This window comes from Symphodus melops (genome assembly GCF_947650265.1).
Source record: "Symphodus melops genome assembly, chromosome: 10".
Lineage (NCBI taxonomy): Eukaryota > Metazoa > Chordata > Actinopteri > Labriformes > Labridae > Symphodus > Symphodus melops.
The window spans coordinates 10,708,942-10,734,220 of NC_136700.1; the positions used below are offsets into that span (position 1 = coordinate 10,708,942).

The 25,279-nt window shown below is 38.0% G+C and overlaps 2 protein-coding genes across 3 annotated transcripts; both read right to left on the bottom strand.

Moving 5' to 3' along the window:
• Window positions 1–433: 433 nt before the first annotated feature.
• On the bottom strand, window positions 434–15,397 carry ttc12 (tetratricopeptide repeat domain 12). Of its 2 annotated transcripts, none has more exons than XM_079354934.1 (21): window positions 15,154–15,397; window positions 14,279–14,433; window positions 14,003–14,024; window positions 12,418–12,495; window positions 12,196–12,317; window positions 11,860–11,919; window positions 11,298–11,369; window positions 10,867–10,927; window positions 10,357–10,545; window positions 7,893–7,962; window positions 6,914–7,002; window positions 6,563–6,731; window positions 6,024–6,107; window positions 4,954–5,017; window positions 4,696–4,830; window positions 4,439–4,531; window positions 4,054–4,122; window positions 2,642–2,743; window positions 2,313–2,412; window positions 1,880–2,108; window positions 434–641 (listed from the first exon to the last, which is right to left on the bottom strand). In XM_079354934.1, the coding sequence occupies exons 1-21, from the start codon at window positions 15,203–15,205 to the stop codon at window positions 572–574; spliced, it is 2,085 nt and encodes a 694-aa protein (XP_079211060.1). In that variant the 5' UTR covers window positions 15,206–15,397; the 3' UTR covers window positions 434–571. The 2 variants fall into 2 exon arrangements, with proteins under 2 accessions (XP_079211060.1, XP_079211061.1); XM_079354935.1 differs by having other exon boundaries at window positions 15,150–15,396.
• A 4,273-nt stretch (window positions 15,398–19,670) lies between these two features.
• On the bottom strand, window positions 19,671–24,441 carry LOC306831004 (uncharacterized protein). Its single transcript, XM_079354817.1, has 8 exons — window positions 24,368–24,441; window positions 23,677–23,736; window positions 23,452–23,568; window positions 22,864–23,015; window positions 22,395–22,481; window positions 20,827–20,973; window positions 20,511–20,708; window positions 19,671–20,334 (listed from the first exon to the last, which is right to left on the bottom strand). Exons 2-8 carry the CDS (start codon window positions 23,726–23,728, stop codon window positions 20,215–20,217), a joined length of 873 nt encoding a protein of 290 aa, XP_079210943.1. The 5' UTR covers window positions 23,729–23,736; window positions 24,368–24,441; the 3' UTR covers window positions 19,671–20,214.
• Window positions 24,442–25,279: the final 838 nt, after the last annotated feature.

A 25,279-nucleotide genomic window follows, 5' to 3' on the forward strand; every position in this document is an offset into this window, starting at 1 on the left:
TTCATCTCTCATATCCTTAGTTAATGTATACTATCAGGATGAGAAGGCTGTCTGATCCATGTCAGACACTTTTAATTCATAAGTACCTGTACGTGATTGGTTGTTAAAGCAGTGCTTTCTTTCATACATTTTATTGATTTGCTATACATTCAGGACTAACACGTTTTCACTCATAAAGCATTGATCACATGAAAGACATGTAATCTAGAGAATCTAAGACATTATTTTTTTTCATCTATACCTGGATGTATTCAGGGTTAATGACAAATAAAATCCACATACAGGTGAGAAAACAAGCCCCGATTAGATATTCCTTCATGTTTGTGACCATCTTTATTTAGTTTAAGGAATTAGGAGACATCTTATTCATACCAAACTGTTCTTTATTGTTATTCTCAATATGTCTTTTGCTTTTCTCATTTTATTTTATTTTTTTAAAACAATGACCATTTATTTGAGTTAGAAATTAAATTGTACATCAAATGAAATGTGGTTTACTAGAGCTTAACAAAGAATAACGGAGTGAACAAAAGTCATGGCAAGAAAGGAGATGATATAACAGAACGCGTGTTCATGTGATGAGTTTCATACAGGAGTGCAGGATCTCAAGGCCGTGAAGTTCTCGGAGTTTGTTCACATGTCTGCAATTGAAAAAAAAAGGCATTCAAGGAAAGTGCCAATTATTAGTTGAATGTCCTTTAGGTAAAACTAGACGTGTGATAACGTGTTAGCTTGGAAACTAAAGATGAACATAGTCACAGCAGAGTTCTGCGGCTGGCAGGCAAAGCAAACATGTTCCTACGTATTTTGTTTGTAGCTGCCGTCTTCTGTCATCAAGGATGATTCCACACAACAATCACTCCAAGATAACCACAGGGGCTTCAATATTCAGAAAATTGTCAACAAATCAGCTGTTCAGTCAAGCGTGTGATCACTTATTTTGTTTTCTTACCTTGAAGTGTGGAAATTATTGTGTTCATGTTCAGACTAAATAAATAAATGCAAATCCAGAACAGTTCTCCCCCTATTTTTCAAAAAGAAATACTGGATTTCTTTTGATATCAATATAATAAACTTGAATTGTTACTGGGCTATTTGACTCTTGGTTTGGCAAAAGAAGCACTTTAAGGACTACAGCTGTGAAATGATTCTGGAACATTTACTGACAAAACAATATTCTTTAAACACAGTGGGAGGATAAAAAAAATAGTCCAAAAGACAAATAGTCAGCTGTAGTTTTGAGTTTTATCCAAATGGCAGCAATTTACATATAACATTTAAAGTTAATGCAAGACTTGAAACCTATGACCAATATAATGGAGTCAAAACGGTTTGTCTGCTACACTCCATACCCTAACACTTTCGGAGTTTCGGATGTTGGCTGTGAGTCTATCCATCATGATTAAGTAGTTAACGAACTACAACCACGAGGGCACAGAGGTAGTGTTAAAGCTAATGCAACACATTAAGGCTGTGAGTCAATCTTCACCAAATCCCTCTGCCGCAGTTCAATTGAAGGATGTTTGCAGGAAAAAAAGTCCAAAAAATAAAATACAATAACAAATGTGATAAACATTTAAAGATTCAAAAAGAAATAATACATAATTTTCATATCAAGTTAATCATTTGTCAAATATTTAAAATGCAAATGTTGAGCTGACTATCTAAAAAATGATTGAATATTTGAAGTTAACATGTGCTAAATGTCATAGATTTGCCTAATGTGTGACAAACATCTCTATCCAAAGCTATATTATTGCATCACCATATCTACCATTATGTCAGTATATTATTTTCTCTGGTCCGCCAATTCTCCTTCTAGCTGCTTTTTTAGATGTAATCAACAGCATGTGGTTTATAGAGTGTGGTGAGAGAGCACCTGGGGTCAGATCTACACAGCTTCCCAAGAGCGATGGCTGCATTTTGCCTCACAGCTGTCTTCTTCGCGTCCCCTGCAGCGTGGCGAAGAAGTAGCGGCACAATATCAGTGCCCAGCAGATTGCTGGCAATTCCCTCCAACTCAAGACAATGGGCCAAGCACAGAGCTGCATTTCCCGTTACCATCTCATCACAGCTGGAACCCAGCACGCGACGCAAAATTGACAGCTCTATGTAGAACGATAAATGAAAAGCAGATGAAGGGAATGATCTACATCTGCAGATATACTGCACCGTGCACACACGTATACAGAAATGTACTCATACAAACACACACATACATATTTACTTTGCATATTAGGTCAAATCTCAATTTGTTATGCAGTGATGAATGTTTTTGTCAAAGTTGTGCCAGCCTGTCAATCATTTCTCACTTTTATCAGACTTCAACAGCTCCTCCCGAGCCAACTGACTGGCAGCAGTACACACTGTCAGGGTTTTAATGGCATACTTAGACGCAAAACGCCCAGTTCCCTGAGAAGACAGACACAAAAATAATTACTACATGAAATGACGAGAACATATACAGTAACTATGAATTAGAATGTAGCATAAACACTCATGGTCAGGCAAAAAGAAAAAGAGACGTGTGGTGAAATCAGTCACATGTGAAGAGTAGCCTACAAACAGTTTCCCCAAACACAGAATCTATACAAATGGCTGATGCATTTACAAATACTTGGCTGTACATGCAGCGTCGCACCTTAAGTAGCCGACGAATGGTCTGAACCACACCCCCCTCAATAACATGCAGGACAGCCTCAGAAGACTGAGGGAGGACAGTGCTCAGCACACCTATGGCTCTCTGAAAGATAAAGAATAATATAGGTTTTACAACAAGAGGGAACCATAAGAGGTATTCAAAGATAATGAACAAATGGGAAAACAGAGACATATTTAGATGAACACATCTTTGTGACCTTGTTCAAGCGAAGATAGGCAAAAGGAAAGGGGAGGATACAAAGTGTTAAAAAGCAGAAAAAGAAAAAGCAGGTAATGAATGCTTTTTTGTTTCGTTTGGAGATTCTCCCTTTGTGACGTCACAAAGGGCAGTAACCCTTACCTTGGTGGGTGACACTCATACAGTTATGTATTTGCTCTACCCTCAGAGTCTTCTTTTCCACCATAAACAAGAGGGCAAAAGTCCAAAGTCACCCAAGTCCTTCTAGGGACATGGTCAGACACAGCTCATTTGCATTTAAAGCTACAGACACAGAAACAGCCTGTTCTGAGGTTTATGGGTATAATGGGCATGGTTTGGAGTGGTTTTTGGGGAGCTCTGAGACTTATTTAAACTTGTTGAAAAGGGGGTTAGTATGTGACACTTAAAATGTTAAAGAAATGTTTATTACTGAACATTGCACCAGAGGGTGTCAAGCAAGGACACTCACATCTGCAAGCTCAAAAAAAGAAACAGAAATAATAAGAACATCGGGGACATTACTGACAAGGGGCATGAGGGCTACCGACAGCAAAACTAATATTGAGATGCATTAAGAGCAGAAGGTCGGAAATGTCAGGACATGAAAAGAAAAGACTTGAGCAGAGAAAAACACTGAGAAAATAAAAAAAACAGGATGTTGACACCAGGTGGCGAGTAAGAAAAATGCCAGCCAGGCACAAAGTAAGCGTTAAAATAGAGTTAAGAGACAGGTAGGCAGAAGAGAGGGGCTCTAAAGACTTTTCTTAGGCAGTGTGAAATTGCTATAACAGCCATTAACACAGACAGCAGCACCTGGAGCTGGAGATTCAATCAGAAGTAATGACACATATACAAGATGCAATGAATACTGAGGATTGCAACCAGTATTTGGGGCATATTGCTAGTGAGTTCACAAAAAAGGTTTATATCCAAGACAAATATCTTAAATGTGTTTCTCCTTGCTTAGAAAAATGGTGACTCATGGATGCCACTCTAAAACAATGAACCAGAATAAGTGTGCTAGGAGGAACTTCAACAACTGGGAGAGGAAAAAGTAGTTCTAATTTTCCAAAACTTTCTTGGTCAAACATAAAAGCTAAGTAGCCTCACGCTTGATGCCTTCAATCATTTAGATCTGTTTTAATCAATCCTCCTGAGTACTGTAGCGCAGTGCGAAAGTAATGATCACTCACTGTTATAACTCCTCCATCACTATCCCGCAGCAAGCCCAGACAGCAGTCACAGAGTACAACAGCATGCTCCTAGAAAAAAAAGAGGCCAAACCAATTTTCACATACATTTCACCTCTGATTAGGTGACTGATTAGGTCACACCCAATTCACACAGACACCCCTCCCTCTGCTGCCCCATTCCATCGGCTTCTTTTTTCTTCTTCTTTTTTTAATGCAGTATTTGTTAAACTTCTGGGTTTCAATGGTAAGTGGGGAACGGATGTTATCAAAATGAGGAGTGCCTACTATAAAGATAACAGAAGTAAAATACATTTTAGCACATTAATGTCTGACGGAAATTCAATATTAGTATAACAACTAAAATGTCACACATCAGTGGCTTTACCTGAAGGGCTGGAGAGGGGACATTTGACAAGTTGATGATCAAACCAAGCAGAGGGTAAAGCACCTCTTTGTATTCAAACACAATGCACTGCTTCTGCAAAAGCATAACGTACATTTAAAAACCAGCATAACATCTTTGATCTTAATAAGGTCCCTGACAAATGTATCAATGTTTTAATTAACTACAGTATATAGAGGTGTCTCATAATCGTAGTACTTCTGAATGTAACTAAAAGAACATTTTGTAAGGATACTAACAATAGCATCCACAAAAGCTTCCCAACACTCTGGATTGAGAGCAAAATTGCGATGAATGACATCATCTCTAGCCAGACAGTCAACAGTGGATATCAGGGATGGAAGGACATGCCGACCTGAGGGGCTGATATTTTTCTGAAAACATATGAAAATGAGCAAGACACATGTTTTAACACACATAAATACACCAGTACAGCACATACTTGGCAACGTTTAGTTCTGCACATCAACACGAGTCGTTGTATCTTTTTATCTTACCAGTATTGTTGTAAATGGCACGATAACAGTGTCTGTAAACACACTCCTGAGTTGTTTGAGAAATCTGTATGAGAACATAAAAGCATTAATACACACTGTACGTGTGTACAGCCATCAGTACTATGTAAGTAAAGTATTTGTTTTTGATGCAGAAATATGAACCATGGTTGTAGGAAGTTATTAAATCAAGTCAGATCCTGAGATAAAGTTTTTCACTGATCGTCTGCGTTGCATTCAAAAGAGCAGTGACAAAGCGCTGATTGTCTCCATTGAAGAGTCTCCCTTATTCACAATGAATGCAGTAAAGGGGAGATGGATTCACTGTAAAACTGAACAGCACAGTCAAGTTGATTTGACGTCTGTTTAGTCTTCAATATGCTTTAAGCCATGTATCACAGTGACGTTTACATAATGCATAATGTGCAGGTGTACATTTATACATTATGCATGTTATCCTTAAAAGCAGAAATGTGGAATAAAATCAGAACCAGAAATAATGTATTACTCCCAGGGGAAAATTCAGGATGAGTACTACTTTAATCAAATATGACTAATATCAACACACACAGACACAGACAAAGCTGAGCTTCAACAAATAACCGGAACCCTCTGTAGGCTTTAACACGTTTTTGTTGAGTAACTCTCTTTGAGCTTGAGACAAGAAAAAAAATGGATCCTTCCATTTCACTGCTTCACACCTTGACTTAAATCCTGCTGTGATCAACAGCCTGGGTGGTTTCTTTCATGTTTATTTTCATGAGGCACCAGAGAGAGAAACAGGTCGAGAATGGCCTTTTGCTTTTAAATGACATTCACACTTGGATCACACTTGTTGAATAATGAAAGATGTCACACTTTCCATTTCTCACGGGACCATTCCTGATGTGATGTTAAAGTGCTTTTAATATGTATGGGGTCATGAAGTACGGTAGGATAATTGACTGCTTTGTGGGTCATATTCTGACCGCTGCACCTGATGTGAATGAGTTATTTCGTCTTGCAGGAACAAAAGTATTCATTTCTCGTATGTGAGGATAATACACCTGGAGTTTTGGGTGTATCAGTCATACTTGTTTTCTGCTGCAAACTTTTCCAGAATATCGACTGCTGTGTTCCCTGGCTCTGCAATGCACATCATGAGGTTCCTCGCCAACCTATTGATCCAGATTGAGAGTAGGATGAGGAGAAGAAGAAAAAAGAGATGGTAACAGAGAAAAAAGAGAGAGAGAAGAAAACAGAAACATAATGAATGTCATCAGTGAATAGTGTGAACAAAAATAATGAAGTTGTCCACCTTTAGACCAATACATTAGATAACGATGCCAAAAGAAACTGTTTTCTGAAAATCCATTAAGCTTCAGCTCAGATATAATCAGACCTACATATAATTGGAAGTCACCTGGGCCACTTGGTGTCATTTGTAAACTAGGTCCCAGAGCAATGAAACACAACATTTTTGAAATCCCATTAAATGGGCATGGCAACTGGATTGAAAATTAAAAAAATATAGCTCAGGGCTGACCACAGATTTCACTAAGATTGGATTGTGAAATGCTTCATTATTGCACTGATGAGGTATGTCTGATGACGAAATGAAGGAGAGTCTTACAATGGAATATTCAGCTTGTCGATTGCCAAACCTCTGCTGTGTGGTTTCTCTGAGAACAGATACAGCAATGCCAGGGATTCTGTCCGGACTGCAACGTGCTCTGATGTAACCAAGTCAACCATGGACTGTCTGGTGACTGGGCATGTCACTAACATCTTTTGGTTTTCGTCTGAAAACCAAATAAACATTAACAGAGAATGAGTTCACAGCATACAGTGCCCTGTTGTGTCTCATATGAAACGTTCCCGTCTGTAAACATCAAGTAAACAGTATATTATGTGTGCTGCATTAAGGTCTGTTTGATACTTTGAAAAATAAATAAAGTGCTATTCAATTCCAAACATGGCATACCATTTCCATAACAAATAGCTCTCCATAACTTCAGGACAGAAACGCACAACTCCTGGTAGTCTGGATCCTTCATTTCCTGTAACAGGCAGCTGTGGAAATCGACAAGTCATTGAGTGTTAGTGTTTCTCTTTTCAAATCAATGTGCACATCGGACATTAATAATTACATTTAATGGTAAAGTGTAAAATTATGCCCCACAAAATGAATCTCGATCTATCTTTTTCTTTTGTACTGTTTTTTAGAGCGTTTATAAGTTTAACATGGAGGAGGACTGCCCTCAACTTTACTCTTGAGAGCTATTTCCAAATTTTACTCTTCAAAAAATTTTTTGGGATCTGGCCGGTTGACCTAGCGGTACCCATGTACAGAGGCAGTTGTCCTTAAAAGGGTTATAGTCTGACCAATAGCTCCTTAACCTCCCTCTCACCCACCATTTCCCGACTCTATCCACTTTCCTATCCCAAAAAATTCTTGTCTCTGTCAGTGCCAAGAGGGCATGAACTCAGCATGCTATTAGAATTGGGATCCAGACAGGAAACAAAGCCATGGCCCTCTTTACTATAGGGCTTCCATTGATTTCAGTTGGCTGTTTCTGGCTGACAGGGATATCTTATCTCTGTTCATCATGCTTTTTCCACAATTTATTAAACTTTCGGGAAACTGTGTTCTAACTTGAGTAATGAAAGTGCTAACAACAGACAAAGCAGGATGTGTGTGACAGAAAAATGCCTCTTTGTGGGATAGGACGCAGGGCTTTGGCTTATTTCAGGCCCTATCTCAATCTTCAGCGATCATGTTTTCTTCTTTGGGCTATCACACACACCCAAACCCTGAGAGATGGAGGGAGGGGGAGAGGGGGAGGAGGAGGGATGATCTCTCTAGTTTAGGCTATCATTGTCTCTGTATTCCCCTGTCTCTGGGTCCATCTGTCACTGCAACACTGAGAGCTGACAGCTACCTCTCCCTCAGGTCTTCTTACCTCCTCACCACGTCGTTGCCGCTGATGATACTGAAGCCATTGTTGAGTCTGAAAAGGGTCTGGTCTGTACCTGTTGGGAGAAAACAGCAGATAGTGGAAGAGGATTGAAGATACAGTATATATATCAGCGCCAAGTGGCCTTAAACACAACACCTCTCATTTTTAGTTCAGATTGTATTGTTCACTGGTTTACAAGGCCAAGTGAGAGGAGAATAAATAAAATATGTTAAGAGAGTAAAGTAGTGTACACTGAGGAATAGTCCCACAAATAGTGAGTTTGAGTAAACAAAAAGCAGAGCAGAGCAGTGAGGGAGTACTTTCAGAGGAGAACGCTTGAAATGTCAGATCTGCTGCGATCCTTTCCGTTATGAGTTATGTAAGTTTTGCCCTTTTCCATTGAATGGCACTGTGAGACAGGCGTTATATCATTTGACAGTAGACTTGTATTCATCTTAATGAAGAAAAATTGAGAGAATGGAAAATACATGTTACCCATAATGCAACAGACATGCAATGTAGAAGAATGTGCAGTATTAGCAAAAGTGATCAAAGTTAAACAAAGCATACAGAGCTAGCTTTACGCTGTTTAAAGTTTTACTCTAGCATTTCGTCATGCCTGGGTGCATTGTCACTGTTACACCAGAGCTAGATAAGGGTAACAATGGGGAAGAGCATGACAGAATGTGTTGTGTCTGACCTGCAATATAAAAAAAGAAGGACTGCTTAGAGTGCCATTAACCTTGATGATTTGCAAAACAAGAATAATATACAGAAGCTGCAGTTACTGCCCGTGGCGATGACTAAAAACAAAAGTTACTAAATTATCTGTCTGCAGTTTCAAAGTCATTCTTTCGGTCAAAAAAAAAAACTTAAAAATATATCCACAGCTGGTAGAGGGGGGATCAACGACCTGGGGGAGAGTCACGATGGTGAAGGTTCTCAGTCTTCCAGGTCATGGTGATTTAAAGTTTAATCCAAAAGCCCTTTCGGATTAAATTTAAAACCACCTCGGGGAGAGCAACTGCAGTCTGTGCACAATGGAGCCTTTTTACAACAGCAGAGGACATGCTAAACAAATACCTTCCAAATAATTTCAATCTGATGAAATGTTTATTGAATGAGCTTCTAAATAACTTTAGAAGCACAATATCATGCTTTTGTTTAGACTAGATTAAATCAGAGCCATAAGGGCATCTTCCTGTACTCCCTGCTTTGGTCACAGCCTTTTCAAACACCTCCTGAGCAACAAGTATTGTGCTGTCAGATACGTCAAGTAGAAATGGGAAGCGGGAATGTTCTACATTTGTCCAGTCATGTTGCAGTTAGGGATTCTCCAGATCTTTGATTGAGACTATGTGAAGCCATGCTCCTATTAAATGTCCAGGAATTCTTGATGCCCTGACAAGAGTTTACACTTAATCATATATAAGCCTTATAATTCCAGCTAAATTCTGAGGCCCCTGCCTACCAAAATAACCTCAGGCTAGGCTTGTCATCAATGTACAACACAGAAGAACAAGTTCCATCATTCACTAGCTACATACTCTGACAGACATGAGTGCAGCTAGGTCTCTGAGGTTATAGAGTGGACAGGTGTTTCATTAAATTGGTCCTGAGACCGCTCCAGAGGGCTTAATACTGTTTGCAACCATCCAATAAGAACCCCCCTTCCCTCCTCAGTATGTGTTTCCAAACACCTGATAGAACTCATATTGTCTACACACCGCTGTACCTATAATAAAGGCTGTTTCTATATCTTAATATCAGTGATTTCATTTCAGGAAACTCTAACTTCCTATAATATCACTTGAATGATGGAAGAGCTGACACTGCTGGCTTAGAAAAGCCCACTCAGCAGTTTAGTAACCACATTACAATGACATTTATACATCAAGGGAATGTCTTGCGCTGCTAATAGAGATAATTAAAAGCAGATCACAAACCATATTGTACGGTCACTTGAGGTTTTCACTCATCACCAGGCATGGGAAGCTAGAATAAAACTTGCTGATTTGGATCTGATAGCATCATACATGGATAGCTCTGCACATCAAGTTTCAGACAACTCTTTAGGGGATATCTTACAGTCTTATGTAGTGCTTTGAGAGATAGATGTACACTCAATCACTCAATAAAGTGCCAGACAGCCCAGACACAGTGTCGCTCTTGTAGGGTATATTTACAGCCTGTATTGGAAATGTGTTCAGTTTGACAAGCAAAAGGAGCATGAGGAGAATCAGTGATGGAGTGTGCAGAGTCTCCCTTCTTGTGAGAACTTGACTACAGCATCACCTCCCCTTTCTCTTTCAAGACTCCTTTACTTCCCCGGCTTCCTCCTTACAAAAGGATGTTTGAGCTTTTGTACTGGACAAGAGGGGCACGCGTGAAGCAGGTTTTCATAGGACAGAATGGGGACAAGGAGATTAGACAGTTTTGAGTGTAGTTTTCCCAAAAGACCACTCACAGTCAGTGACTGCCTGTGACAGAATGTCCAGTCCTCCACAATAGTAGATGGCCATTTGGCCAGGCTTTGACAGCTTCTCCAACAGCTGGGGCACTATTGTTGCCTTCCCCTTTCCCTTGTTAAACTCTTGCATTGCCTTTAACTCCTGACTCTCTTTTTCTTCTGCCAAGTTTACCTGAGTAAGGTGTTCTGTAGAGAGAGAGAATAAAAAGGAGGTTACAGCGTGACGAAGAGAAAGCAGATCCTCATCTGAGAGACAATTATTCCGTAGCAGTAACAGTGATTTCACCGTCACAGCAATGAGAGAACTTCAAGTTTCTTCAAGGTCAACAGCTTTGAATGAGGTAGAGATACAGTAGAGGTCTGTTGCCCATGTATGCTACATCACAAATGTGAACAGAAAAAATAATGTGAAACTAGGCACTAACACTAAGGGCACTGCTGTAAAATGATTTATGTTCACAGCTTTCTAACCCAAAAAAAATAAAAATAAAAAAAAAGAGTCATTACCTTTCGCCATTTTCTCTTTCCCAGGTTCTATCTGCTCTATCTTTTCAAAGCAGTTTCTTGACTGGAAAAGAGTAACATTGGGTTCATTATGAGATGTGCATCACTTTACTTCAAGTCCATTTTTATTTGGTTCTTGCGCCTCCAAAACCACAACAATAGATGTCCGTAATGAGGAAAACACACCGTGCAACAATCAAAGTAGTGAGATGATTTTGATATTGCGGAGGCAAAGGCAGTCACAGTGAATCGGGACACGAGTCTACCAAAGTTGTTTGTGCACTTTGATGTGTCCTGCTCATACAACGCTCAAGAAAAAGCCATGTCTCTGCTATATTTTGATGAGATACCAAGTGTGGATATTTGTATGTAGGAGCAATGTGTTAAAAAAATCAGTGGTGTGATTAGATGAAATGAAAGGTAATCATACCCACCTCATTATAATTCTTCAATGCTAGACGTGCTTTCCCCATGAGTACATAAGCCTTTATGCACTTCTCATTACACTGGTAGAGGCAAAATTATCATGGGAGAGTATCAGTTAAAGCACTTCATCAGCAGCACATCTACATAATTATGATTCAATGTTTGTGCATTGATAGCACCAGCACAGTTAGAGAGAGATATGTTCAATCTGAAGCTCAGCGACATTACACTCCAGAAAGCTCAGACCGGAGAGGGAACAGATGTTCAATTGGGTGTAGTTATCATCCTTAAACCAGAAATTATCTTTTTTTTATAGCAAACTCCAAGAAACATATTCAACTGGGAAGAAGAAAGATAATTTCATCTTTTGTCTGTTTTGAAACAGTGCTCGCTTCAGGGATCATTCCTGCACGTTACATCACCAGTATACTGTATGTTTTCATGCTGTGAGTGAGGAGCAGGGCAGAACCAAAAATATCTCCACTGGGGTCAAAGGCTCACTATGCCTCTGATGACTGCATGACAAATGATGTAAGAAATGACTGACCTCTGTTCCCATCCAGGCCTTACCTTTAGAGCCCATTCACAGTCACTGATGGCCTCCTCGTACTTTCCCAGCTTGATGTAGGCCTGAATAGATTTAAACATAAAACATGTGATAACTCAATATTAATACCAGATTTAATAAGAATACATCTGAAAGGAAAGGTAAAGAATGGAGTGGTTGGTTATTTAAATAACACAGAATCTTTGCCTCGACTTAATGTCACAATGAGGTTTAAATCTATCACTTCATCTTACAGTTTAGAGTATAGAAGTATGAAGTTGAAGACACTGAATTATATTACAACACTGTTAATGTGTTTTAATTATAAAACATCTGAATGACAGGTTAACAAGATTCACCTGTGCTCTGTTGGTGTACAATGGCTGCATGTCCCGTAGCTGCTCTAAGCCATCGCTGTAATACTTCACAGCAGTTTCATAGTCTCCAAGAGCAAACGCTTTGTTCCCCCTGTCTTTGAGGGCTGCAGTGATAGAAACAGCACAACATTTTAAAAGGACGAGTAAAGAAAGAAGCTGCTATACTCTTTGAATAAGATATTCAAGAAACATCAAATCACTCACCAGTCGCCTTTTTCTCTCTTTCGATCCTTCTCATGCTCCTCTCTTCAGCATCCTTCTCCATGATCTTCATGAAATTCTCTGGTTGAAAAACAGAAAACTCTTAAGCCTAAGTGCTTCAGTCAAAGCAGGACCTGTTAAGATATTTGTAATGATGCAATAATGACGCAAAAGAACAAGTCAAGGGTTTTTAAAAAGGTCGTTCTTATCAAAGTTTTAACTAACCAAAAAAACAATTATTGTACAAAACTTAGGTCAAGCTCAGAAAAAAAAAACGTTATAAAACTAGGTTTTAAAGGTCATGTCTAATGAATGCAAAAACCCCAAAGGTTTTTTTCTGTGTAGGATTTTTAATAAAAAACAAATGTTCTACCAAAGACAGGACCAGTGTTGCTGCGAGTCCAGTGTAATAAATATCAGTGGGGGTAATATAAAAACTGTTTTGCTGTCTCCAAAGCCTCAAGCACCACATTTCTTCTCTTTTGCATTTTGTGAATTGAATGTTTGATGTGTCAGCTTCAATATACTGGAAGTAGATTCACACATTGAGGTGTAAAAGGTTCACGTATTTGTAGCTTCGCTGTTTTTGATGAGTTTTGCCTTTAAAAGAATTGAAAAGTGTTGATTGGATGAAAAGTTGTTTCAGGTTGCTGGAGTTAAAGGATGTGTATTCAAGAGGGATGTTGTGAAAAGGCACACTTGCTTTCAAGGATCAGCAGTGTTACAGCTCACCATACAAAAAAAAAAAAAAAAAGATTACCTCAAACCAGCTCCAGTTTGGCTTTTGTGACATTATACATTTTTTTAAACGCAAAGTCTTTAGTCAAGAGGCCTGGTGACCTAATACTACAAGTCTCCCAATCACTTAACATTGTAACCACAACAAAAGTATATCAGTGATCTGATCTGATCTCAATTTGTATTTAGAGTGGTCTCAGCAGACAAGTGACAGATAGCACAAAAATAGCCAATCATGAGAAAAAATTTGCCATATGTGCTTTTAAGCTACATAAGGACACAACTCATACCTCTCTTTCTAGTAAAGTGCATGGTGAGTCATCTGGCTGCCAAACAAGCACAGTTGATTAAAGCCTCCCCTTAAGCCTCAGGAAAATGTCACGTCTGCACCTAGCTTAAAATGTGGCCTTATAATGATGAGGAAAATAAACATTAAAGGAAACTACTGTGTAATAGACGTGAGGATGTGGCCCAAAAACAGGTACAAATATTCTGAATGTGAATTGATGTTTAAAAAGACTGGCTGACATGCAACATGAGCTGGAGTGTGTCATGGTGAAGGATGTTAAAAACAACTGCTGCTGACACAGCAGTTTTGATAATAGCATTATAGGCAGGCATATCGTTTATCAACAAAACATTTAATAAAAAACGTTTGCAGTGTACAGCTTTATCAACATGTTCATAGTTATTCTTTTTAAATATTTACTATCATCTGGGTATATCTTAAAAATAGAAAAATAGAAATGTGGGGAGAATATAAACCATTGTACTGTCCAGAAAAATGTTCATGGCATGCATAATTAGGAGATATACTGTAGGGCTGCTCGAACAAACTTGTTTTGCTTACCTGGACTCTCATTGTACGCACTCTGTAAAACAAAACAAGAACTTTTACTGACTTTTTACTTTTTACTTTTTACAACATACATTGCCTTGTTCTTTCTAACTTGACAGAACTGGTAAAACTAGGCAACACAAAGTAGTGTTGGTTGTACATGTGCTGCATTAACAGAAAAAAAAAAGAAACAAAACAGTTAAAGGGTAACTAAATAAACAGGGAAAGTGAAAAAAGAGAGACTGAGAGGAGTGGACAGATTGGTGGCCTTTGTGTGCATGTATTTACAGAGGAAGGCTGAAAAGGTGGATTTGTGTTAATTGTAGTCTTGTTGACTTTTGTCCTGCAGGGTTGATCCAAAGCAGCAGTGAAGCAGTCAGCTTTATCCATTGCTTTTTGCTGGACTTCAACACTCGAGGAATTCAGATCCTTTACGAGCTCATCTGAAAGAAATAAACGTAGCCTTCAATCAGACAGTCTTCACATATGCTGTTAATAGTATATGTAGTAAACTTGGTGTGATAATTGTCTATTTGGACAAAATAGGGTTATGTAAATGCATTTGGCAGGGCGGCAGTAGCTCAGTCTGTAGGGACTTGGGTTGGGAACCGGAGGGTTGCCGGTTCAAGTCCCGGCACGGACCAAGTCCGGAAACTGGTCTGGTAGCTGGAGAGGTGCCAGTCCATTTCCTGAGCACTGCCGAGGTGCCCCTGAGCAAGGCACCGAACCCCAAAACTGCTCTGGAGCGCTCGCTGTGGGCAGCCCCCTCACTCTGAGACCTCTCCATTAATGCATGTCACTAGAACCCTGTTTGTGCATGAGTGTGTATCTCGGCCTATGTGTGTGTTAGACAGAGTGTAAACCGAATTTCCCCTCGTGGGATTAATAAAGTGTAAATTATTATTATTATTATTATTCCTATGTTGGTATATTTTCCCCCATTAGCAGGTTCTCAAAAATTCAATTTGGCTATGCACAAATCGAAAGTAACAATTCATTCAGCGTGAACACGACACGTTAATCTAAAACCGTTCTTTAACAGTAAAGTTTAAGGCATGACACATTACAAGTAATAATAATAGTTTTACTCCGTATTTAAATAAGAATCTTGTGATCATACTACCATCAATGACGACATTAAGGTTGAACGGTATTTTACTTACTTATTTTGTCAACCTTCTCTAAAAATATTTCGATGTCTTCAAGTTTCTTCATCTTGCTTTTGTCCCTGTGACTCTCCGTGTATTGCTTGTGAAGCTTTGTAGGCTTCTTTTGTTTTTCTTAAAGAAAAAAGCTAACGCTGAACGCAATTGACGCTCAAAGTTTTCCTCGAGCGTTGTATTGGGTTGTCATGGTAACGTGATGCATTTAAGACCGCTCGTGAACTGCTATAATGACCTCAAATCAGCACAAAATGGCCAGTGTGCGCTGTTTGAAATAATTACATTACTGATCAATCGCGCGTTGCACATCTCACGAGGATGAATGAATTAAAGTGTTATTTAAAAATAATCAGATTCATTTCAGTTAAAAAAACAACAACAACAAAACCTTATTTATTATAGGCTAACTTAAGGCTACTACCTCTTTCTTGTTAGTCTTTTTATTTTGCGTTGTTTCTCAACAAATTAATGACTTTCTGCTTACTTAAACGTCTTGTTTTAATGTAAGCTCCTCAAGGCTCACCCTGAAGACCTGTACAGTATGTCTGTAGTCGTTTTGGGGTTTTTTTTCCTCACTGCAAAATTACATTTTTGTCAATATGTTCTCCTTTTAAGAATCCAACTACATCATTCAGTATCTGCCATTTCTTTATGCTTTGTGATTTAATGAACTCAATTAAATGCTTTGAGGACGCATTTCCTTATGTATACAATATGTGTGTATTTTGGATTTAAAAGTCAAAGTTCATAGATACAATGTGATTGCTTCTGAACTTTTTCATGAACTTGATTTCAGAGCACCTTCCATTCTGAATGTCTGCCCTCCTTATGGTCAGCAAAAGATCAACACTGCCTCCTTGTGGATTTAGTTACACTCAGCTAATCAAAAAACAAAAACAAAACAGGGTCTCAACTCAGAGAATGAATCTCATTAAAATTCAAATTTAATGCTGTCATAGCTTTAAGGGAGAGTAAGTGAATAAACATCCACATAAAACTACCCATAGGCTACAGTTACAAATATATATAGTAAGTCTTCTAACTCAGGAAAGGGTTGAGCAGCGGCTTGCTGCAAGGCATTTCATTTGGCATTACCATATTTCAGATTTTAATTACTGAAAAATAAAGAAATGGATAAAGATTGTTTATGACAGGCATTCACTGTTTCTTTTTTCTCCATAAAATGTTAAAGCAGTGATGGTGTTGATTGGAAAGTCAGAAGCATTGAGTGATTATTAGACACAATTATTAAGTTAGTCATGCAGTAGGGAATGTGTGCAGAGGGTTGAACATGTCAGCAAAGTAGTCTGGGTTTGCTCATTCTCAGATCTTTCATTGAACTACAAAAGAATTAAGCCAGCCTTCAGTAAAAGCTGCCAATGAGTTAATATGGGTTATGAGATGCCGTAACATGATTACACAAACCCATGAGGTTCCTTTAGAAACATGCATGAGTTATGTCAAGTATATTCAAGCAATATATTAAGTATTATTTTTATATTGCGCAGCAGTATTTTTTAACCTATACTAATTCCCTAAATCCCTTAAAAGCAAATATTTCTGTTCACTACAAGCAAGAATCGAAGGCAAAACGTGATTTCATGACGTTGGTCTTCTAAATCATATTCTCAATTGCTGTCTTGAATGTTTAGGATATATAACATGACTAACTGAGTGAAGACGACGTGTTGTCATTAATTATAAATGTGTTAAATACTCTCAATTAAAGTTGTGTTCAGCTGGAAGAAGATAGCCTGAAAACTCCCTCACCACACAGCAGTGAGGATATCCGCACTTGCTATATCTGGACTTCATCATTAGTTCTAAGAAAAGAAAGAGAGCATTGACTTTACCCCTCTGGTGTCTCTTTTGACTGCTCGGTCCAATTTATACACAACTACGGACATAAAGACTCTTTATCTTCTTTAGCACAAAGCAAATGAGGATAACAAAATTCCACAGACACATCTCTAATCCCATGTGTTTTCATCTTGTTTGGTCAAAGTATTCACGTTTACATCAATGATTTGAATTGTCTGTATTGGATTTTTCTTTTTTAACTCCCACACACAGAACATCTCACACATTCCACTGTGGCAGGTGTTTAAAGTCTTAAAACAGAAAACTGAGATCAGAGACAGAACTAAACATACAGCTGATGTAAAGAATTAAATGTGCTGCTTGTGCAATATATGGAAGGATTATTACCGGAGCTTCATTGTACATCCTTGAGTTCTAAAGAATTAACCCGAGAACTCAGCAGTTTCTTTGGTTTGAAGTCATACAGAGTGCATGGAGTTATCATGGCTTACTGTACAGACAGGGGCTTTTCTATGGTCAGACTCCAACTTTTGTGGATGTTGGAGTGTTAGATGCCACAGTGTCGTGTCTCTGAGGTTGACAGGAAGAACAGTGCTTTCTTTGAGTAAATTCTTTCCTATTATGTGCTGGAAGGTCATCGGCTAGTAGACTATGGGGTTATCGAAGAGGATGAGCCCAATTCAAAAAGCATCATGGGCTTGAAAAATTTATTCTGGTAAGGTTATTAAAGCAAACATTTAGAGCCAGAGAGAGAAAAAAAATGTCTATTTGGTAGACAAGTTTTAGTTTTAGTTAGTGTTGCTTGATAAACCTCTGTTGCACACAAAAAATAGCCATAGCTTCTGCATTTCTGCATTTTACACTCTTTCCTTTGTCCAGCTGTTTGTAGAGAAATGGAGATGTCATTTACAAGTACCAGTATTGTTACATTGGCGTTGATAAAAAAAGGAAGTGACCTTGGTAAGACAGTAGTACTTCTTGTAAATTCAACCAATGGATTTTTCATGTGGTCTGGGTTTTTTTGTCAGTGGAAACTCCACAGGATGTTAAGTGTGGGAAACACTTGTGAAGTGCTACAACGCAAGCAAAGTTTACCTTAACTAGTCAAGTATTAGATTAACTGTCACTGATCTGATATTGTGTTGCCCTGTAATTGCTAACAGTTAATTAGATGATTGTGATGAGGGAAATGAAAGAGGCATAACATACAAATTAGATGTTGAAACAACAGTTATAAAAGCTCACTAAATTGGAAAATGCTAATTAATTTGTGAGACAGCTAGGTGCAAATAATGAAGGACATATACTGTATATACTGTGTATATACAGATATACTTTAATAATGGAATGTCTCTAATATTGCTTTAAGTTTGGCCTTATTACCAATATAAAAAAAAGGCAAACCTATGAATAACAGACAGAGCACATTGCTTTACTCAGTAATGTTTTATCTTTTTAAACGGACAAATTCAGCAAATTCTTATTAGTCTTAAGATGGAATTTATGGGTAAAGATCATTTTTGACTTAGTTCAAATTACATTTAATGTATAACCTGTGTTTGAAGAGTACTTTAGCCATAGGGATAAAGATAATTCCCCTTATTAACCGAGTTGATTATATTAGGAGTAAGGTTCAGGTTTTATGTGTGTAAAAAAAAATGTAACACTTCTCAGAAGTGAAAGCACACGCACACACACACACACACACACACACACACACACACACACACACACACACACACACACACACACACACACACACACACACACACACACACACACACACACACACACACACACACACACACACACACACACACAAAAAAAACCTTTGTCCTAGAAAGGGGGCGTTTGTAACGGCAGTTTGACATGTGTCCCTCCATGTTAATAAGATAATCCTTTATTCATCTCGGAAATTGAGAAATTTAAAATGTATAATTTTACATCATCTTATAAAGTTTAGGTTATAAAAAATATCACAACAACCCTGATTTTTTTTTTAGCATTTCAATGGAGAAGGTTTTTTTTTCCCCCTCAAGTGTTAGCATCATACACCCCTCTTAAACCCCACCCATGAAGAATAAAAGGGTTGGGGTTGCCAGTCCCACCACTCATTGGATCCAGACTTTGGCCCTAAAAGAATAACTCCAACCACATCAGCTAAGACAGCGAGCCAGTATGGAAGGAGGCCAGGCGCATGTTTTGGCTCCATCCTACATGAGATGGTCCATCTTTAACACTTTTTGCTGTTGTCTGCCTCTGGGGATCGCTGCCATTATCTACTCCAACAAGGTAGGTAACTTTTAACAATCATTACATTTTGTTTTCCCCCTTGTAAATTCCTCTCTCTTATTATCAAGAAAGCAGATTTCAAGTTATCTGAAACTTCTTTTTGAAGGCACAAACTGCTAATGCTCTTGGACAAACATCAAATGCCATGGATGCATCAAGAACAGCCAAGGTGCTAAATATCCTGGCACTTGTCTTTGGAATCATCTTCATCATCATTTTCATCGTTGTCAAAATCAACAATCCTTAAGTAAACAACAGACCATGACATGTTGAATACCAGCAAAGGCTTTTCATGATGAGCTTTCCCCTCCTCCAAGTACAGGCTAAATAGAATCAAATGTCTTTCTGTTTGCATACATGTCGTACACATGCACTTGCCAATGCCAATAAGGAGATACTCTGAATCATGTTCCTATGCGTTGCTTTTATTGAAATAATTCCCATAACGTGTAGAATCCATCAGAATAAAGCATGTTTGTTACACAAATAAACTGTGTGTTGTTGTTTTTACATTAATGAAACATGATTGTTTTTGTGAACACTTGAGAAAATCCTTAAATCAGAGTAAAATGTAATGCTAAAAGATATTGTGAAAAAATATGTTAACTATGGTGTCAAGTCATGTTGCACCACAATCCCCAAAGAGTCAAACTTAATATATTTTTTAAGTTTGGCCTTTTTTGTCCTACAAAACAATGATTAGACTGAACTGAGGTAAGTCTAAAATGATTTTTAAAAATATGAGTTAACTGAAAAGAATAATAACATATTATAATATGTAATATAATCTGAAATTTAAAACAATTGCAGAACTAACAAGAGTGTTTTTTTGGAGGGGGAGGGGGTCACAAAGGGCAGCAACATGGTATATTGAAATGTTTTGATTTCTTAAATGTATTGAAAAACTTTAATTTCAACATGCACATTTATGTAGAGGTATGAACATCGCTACAACTGTTCACTTAGTTTGTTCTTCTCCATTGTTTCAGAGGTTTTCTCTCTCAAATGTTTTTCAAGTTGTGAGAAGAGAGATGTTTCTTGATGCTTCTTTTGAAGTTCTTCAACTTCCTGCTCCCATCAAGACAAAGAGAAAAACAACAAGAAGACACAAATAAGATAGCTCTGGTTACTCCTACAACTTGTATACTGCCAAATCTTGCACTAAGACAAACAACAAAAATAATAGCAATAGTGAACTAATCTTGACAAAATGATCATAGTAGAGGTACATATTGTGCCCTTACATGTTGATGTAGCTCTCCTCTGCTCGGTTTGTGAAGCCTGTTAAGCAGTGAAGCAGCATGAGAGTCAGAGAGAGGGAACTTAAAGTCTCCTGACAGAGCTTCTTGGTGCTGAAACAACACATTCAAATAGTCTTCCTGACCAGAGGGAGGCACACCCAGTCTGGCCTGGAACAGCTCCTCAAGACAAGCCTGAAGTGTCTGGGGAATAAATGTGACAAATCCAACCAATAGCACAAAACTATGAACTCTTTTTTTAGTAAGGCCAAAACATCAGGACCACAAAACATTGCATGATACTTGCAAACGTTCACTTAACCTTGAAGAAAAGCCTCTGAAAGTGAGGACTGGAGTCAGAGCTCATGTCTTGAAGTTTGACGTGGCACAGACAGTGGAGCAGCAGCAGAGAGAAGCCACCAACTGACTGGAGCCTCTGTCGGCGGACAAAGAGCGTCTCCTCGGCCTCCTGTCAACAGAGCGATCATTCACACACATCTCAGAGGAATTTCCAGTGACACATTACAGCTGGAGAGACACATAGACATGCGATACTGATAAAAGGAAAGCTTGGCGTCTTATTGAATTACATAACACAATATTAAGTGTCATGACATCTATTGGAAAATGACAGGATTAGTTCGAAATTGTTATTTTATCACCTGAAATATTAACTGTAGATGTACTTCAAAACAACATAACTTAAAGTTTGTATTTTATGTGGCATTAAAAGATGAGCTCTCAATCAATACTTGTTGGGTCAAATTACAAACATACATGCAAATGACAACCTTAAACATATGTAATATGTTATTTATTGTTATGTCTAAATACCTTTTATCATTTAAAAATCAAACTTCTGCTAAATGAATTTTTATTCTATACCTTCTTTCATTTTCACTCGTTTAGTAGCCCTTATGAATAAAAAGTAAAAGGAGATAGGTTTACAAATGGCAGAGACTCTTATGTAAACTGTACTTATTATTATTTTTTATCTTTTCCTTGTATTTCCATGGATGTAAAACGTTTCACATTGCTTTGAATTATAATGTACTCAAAGACACCAAAAAATAGCTAAAGTATAATCATAAAGTCTGATAAGCAGATTATGTTTCATTTTCACCATCGTAACATAACTTGTGAATCATTTGAGCTGCAGGTAGGCGATTCAAGTTCTGCTGTGAAAATATGAAGTTAGGAATCAGGCAAGCATATCCCGTAAAGCTCTAGCAGATAAAGTGACAACCTAACTATCACAAAACACTCACAAGGTTGAATCTGACAAAATAATAAATGTGTTTGTATGTTGGTGTGGAGTAACCCAAAAACAATACCAAACTAAAAGAATTTTGAACATAATGTTCTTTCAATGAAATCCAGTAGGAGAGCGGAAATCTGGAGTAATTTATTTCATTTGATGTTCACAAGTGATCCAGCAGTATTTCACAGCTTGAAAGGACCGTGTTGTAGGTGGCAGCCTTAACGTTCAAATACTCTTGATGAATAACAAACAACCTGCAGCTTCACTTTATGGCTGCCTGGAAGCTCAAGTATCAATATAACTCTTTCTACAACGACAGGAGCTCCCAGAAGATACGTTACACTTTATATGACCAGCTGGGTGTTCAGTCAGACAAAATATTATCTTGAAAACATTCTGTGACATTTGTTATACAGTATGTGGGGGGAGGGGGGTCATCCGTGTTGTCATTTTGGTTAGTTGTGATGTAGGTGGATAATTTTTGTTTCAATCTTCAATAAACCTCTACTTATTCCAATCTAGTGGCTATCAATTTGATATCAACACACAACACTGAACTACTGTATGTGTATTGAAAAACATAGAATAAATGTTGAATTACAGTTACACCAAACTTGACTTGACTTTACCTGATAAAAGAAGGAATTTCTAAAGGCGTTATTGACGTAGTTGTTGTTTGGGAGACTGGCTGCTACGTGAAGCGAAATGGTGGGAGTCTGTTAGAAAAGAGAAAAACAATCTAAGCTTGTTTTTATTACAAAGACCCAGTGCAGGTCAGCACAGGTTCAAAATGAGAACAAATAAATATGAATGAAAACCACAAGTCAGAATTAATACTAAAAAAAGGTCAGTTTGAAGCCCCAGGCCTCTTACACTGCAGCCAAGTTTGTGGTCTTTTAGAGATGTAGGGATGTTAGAAAATATCCAGTATTTCACGCTCCACAGAGGCTCACAAAAAAATTAAATTTTGAATCAAAGCTTAGGGCCACGTCACTCAAAGCCTGAGAACAGTAAAAGCAATGTATATATATATATATGTATATATATATATAACGACAAGCAGCAGGGTTCAAGTGAGAAGGAAATGTTGGCACTAACCAAATTTAAATCATTTAATGTGTGGATCAGGAATAGTCCATGTTGGTAGACGAGATACTCTCTTGGGTTAAGCAGGGACATATCCAGAGGGATCAGCTCTCCTTCACATTCCCACTGAGCTTCAAGGACGTCAACAAAACTCTGGCCTCTGTCTACTCAAAATGTAGAACAAGATTGAATAAAAGAAATGTTTTATGAAACAGTTTGTTGTGGAAATGAAAGCAACAGAAGCTACTGTATATCTTTTGAAATCATCAGTAAAAAAAAAAATCCAATAAAATCGTTAAATTATTGACTGATGCCTAAACACATGAGATTGTAATAATAATTGCTATTACACGTAATCTAAGTTGAGAAACAAAATGAAAATACAAGCAACCGAAAAATCAAGCCTAAATTTAAATTCTTGTTATATTTGATCTCTAGGTGAGATTGTGACATGCTTGCTTGTTTGTGATACCTGATGATTATGCTGCCTGTAGATTCCTAATGAATGTGCAAAGACCTTGATGTTGTTTGAATTTCTAAAACAGTTGCTATTGCAGGTTACAGTTCAAGAACAGGCATCCTAAACTGTATTAGACCCACCAGTGAGCTCTCCTCTGAGAAGCTTTGTCCCACAGGCCCAGCTCTTCAACTGCTGGTCCACCTGCTTCAACAGGTCGAAGAGAGGCGAGAGTTCCAGCAGAGTGGTCCACTCTCCTTCTAGAGGATAAAGAGAAGATGGAAAGATGTACAGATAAAGTTAAAATCACACACCCCCTGTTACATATTCTAACTATGTATTATTTTTACACAGCCTTATAATGTTACCTGATATTATGGGGAGAGATACATGTGTCAGCCGTGCAGACTCTTTGGTCATCTGGCTCTCTGTTAGGAAATAAAGTTTAGACAGTAGTTTAATATTTGTCTTATTTAAAAGAGTTTGATGCATCATTACCTTTCCTACATCTATGTCAGCCTACCCTGTACAAAAACCAAAGACTATACAAGAAAAGGGTTGTGGTGTACCAATGTCTCAGTAAAGTGCAGTGACTTCCTGGAGCTTCAGGTTGCCTGTGGTGAGGAAGTCAAATTTAGGTCAGCACCTTGCTTTAAAACCATCTTTTCTAAATACTTCCATTTTTGTAAGAAGTAAGGATACATTTCGGTTTGTGAGACGAATAAAGGATTATCTTATCTTAAACAATCAGATAAAAGTAAAACAAACTTTAAGGCAAGCTCGCTATTATCTCTGTTTCAAGCCTTTTTGCTAAGCTAACATGCTGCTGGCTTTAGATTTATATTAAATGGCCAAAAAGGGAGTAGGCCTACTAAGGAAAATAATTTTAATAATAATTGTATTCCTTGAGAGACATTGTTTTCTCTGAAGATAGATCAATATTTAAATGAATCCCCTCCATTTTTACACATTTTAGATTATTCCCCAGATTTTCATTTAAGCAAAGAAACAAAGCAGATCACGGGACCACACTGCTGTATAATGTTTTCTTCATCTCACCCTGAGAGTGAACGCCAGACGATGCAGTGTCGCTTTGTGGGTTGCTGGTCGGGGCTGAGCTGTTCTGCAGACCTGTGTCCTGGGACTGAGCTAGATTGTCAGGTTCCCTCAAAGACTGAGTGGAGATTCCTTCAGAGATACAATCTGTCAGTCCATAAAGATGTGATCAAGACATGGAAGCATTTCATGGGAAAGATGTCAAAGTATCTCTTTATGAAGCTGGGAGTCTTTGTTTTGTAGAACAAGTTCTAAAAGGGTACACATTTATAGTAATATGAATTACATCTATCTATTAAAAAAAACACCCCCTGCTGGTTAAAGAATAGCATTGCAGGTCAACAGATCTAGGTTATGTTGCATGACAGATGACCAGACAGAAGCAATAGTCCTCATCCCAACAGAGCAGCCATGGGGTTGAATCAAACCTCAGCACTTGTCATCTCACCTTCTCTCTCAGCCAAACATTTACGATCTCTCTTCAGTCTCCCTATCCCATAAAGGCCCAAAACTGTCTAAACAACCTTTGGAGTTGTACTCGTTCTCTATATTTTTGTACTCTGTTTATCTGTAGTTTGACATAATGTAGTTAAGAAATCATTAACATTGCTTTACTTTTGGTCTTTCCAATGGATTGATTGACTATAAAAAGACACACAGGCTTTAACCCTAAATAAATGAAAGGAAATGAGTGGGAACTTTTGCAGGCTGCTGTAAAGTAAAAACTATGGGCAGCAGAAAAGTGAATCTTGAAGGCTGCATCTCAAAATAGTTTGAACCAGTAGATCTCATCAAGAAGAAATCTCTCTCCATCTTTTGAAGAAAATCAGAGTAGCTTTTTAAATCACTATTTCATAAGTAATTGTGCCTTCTCCTAACAACATGTGATGCATCTTTATGCTTGCCTCTATCACG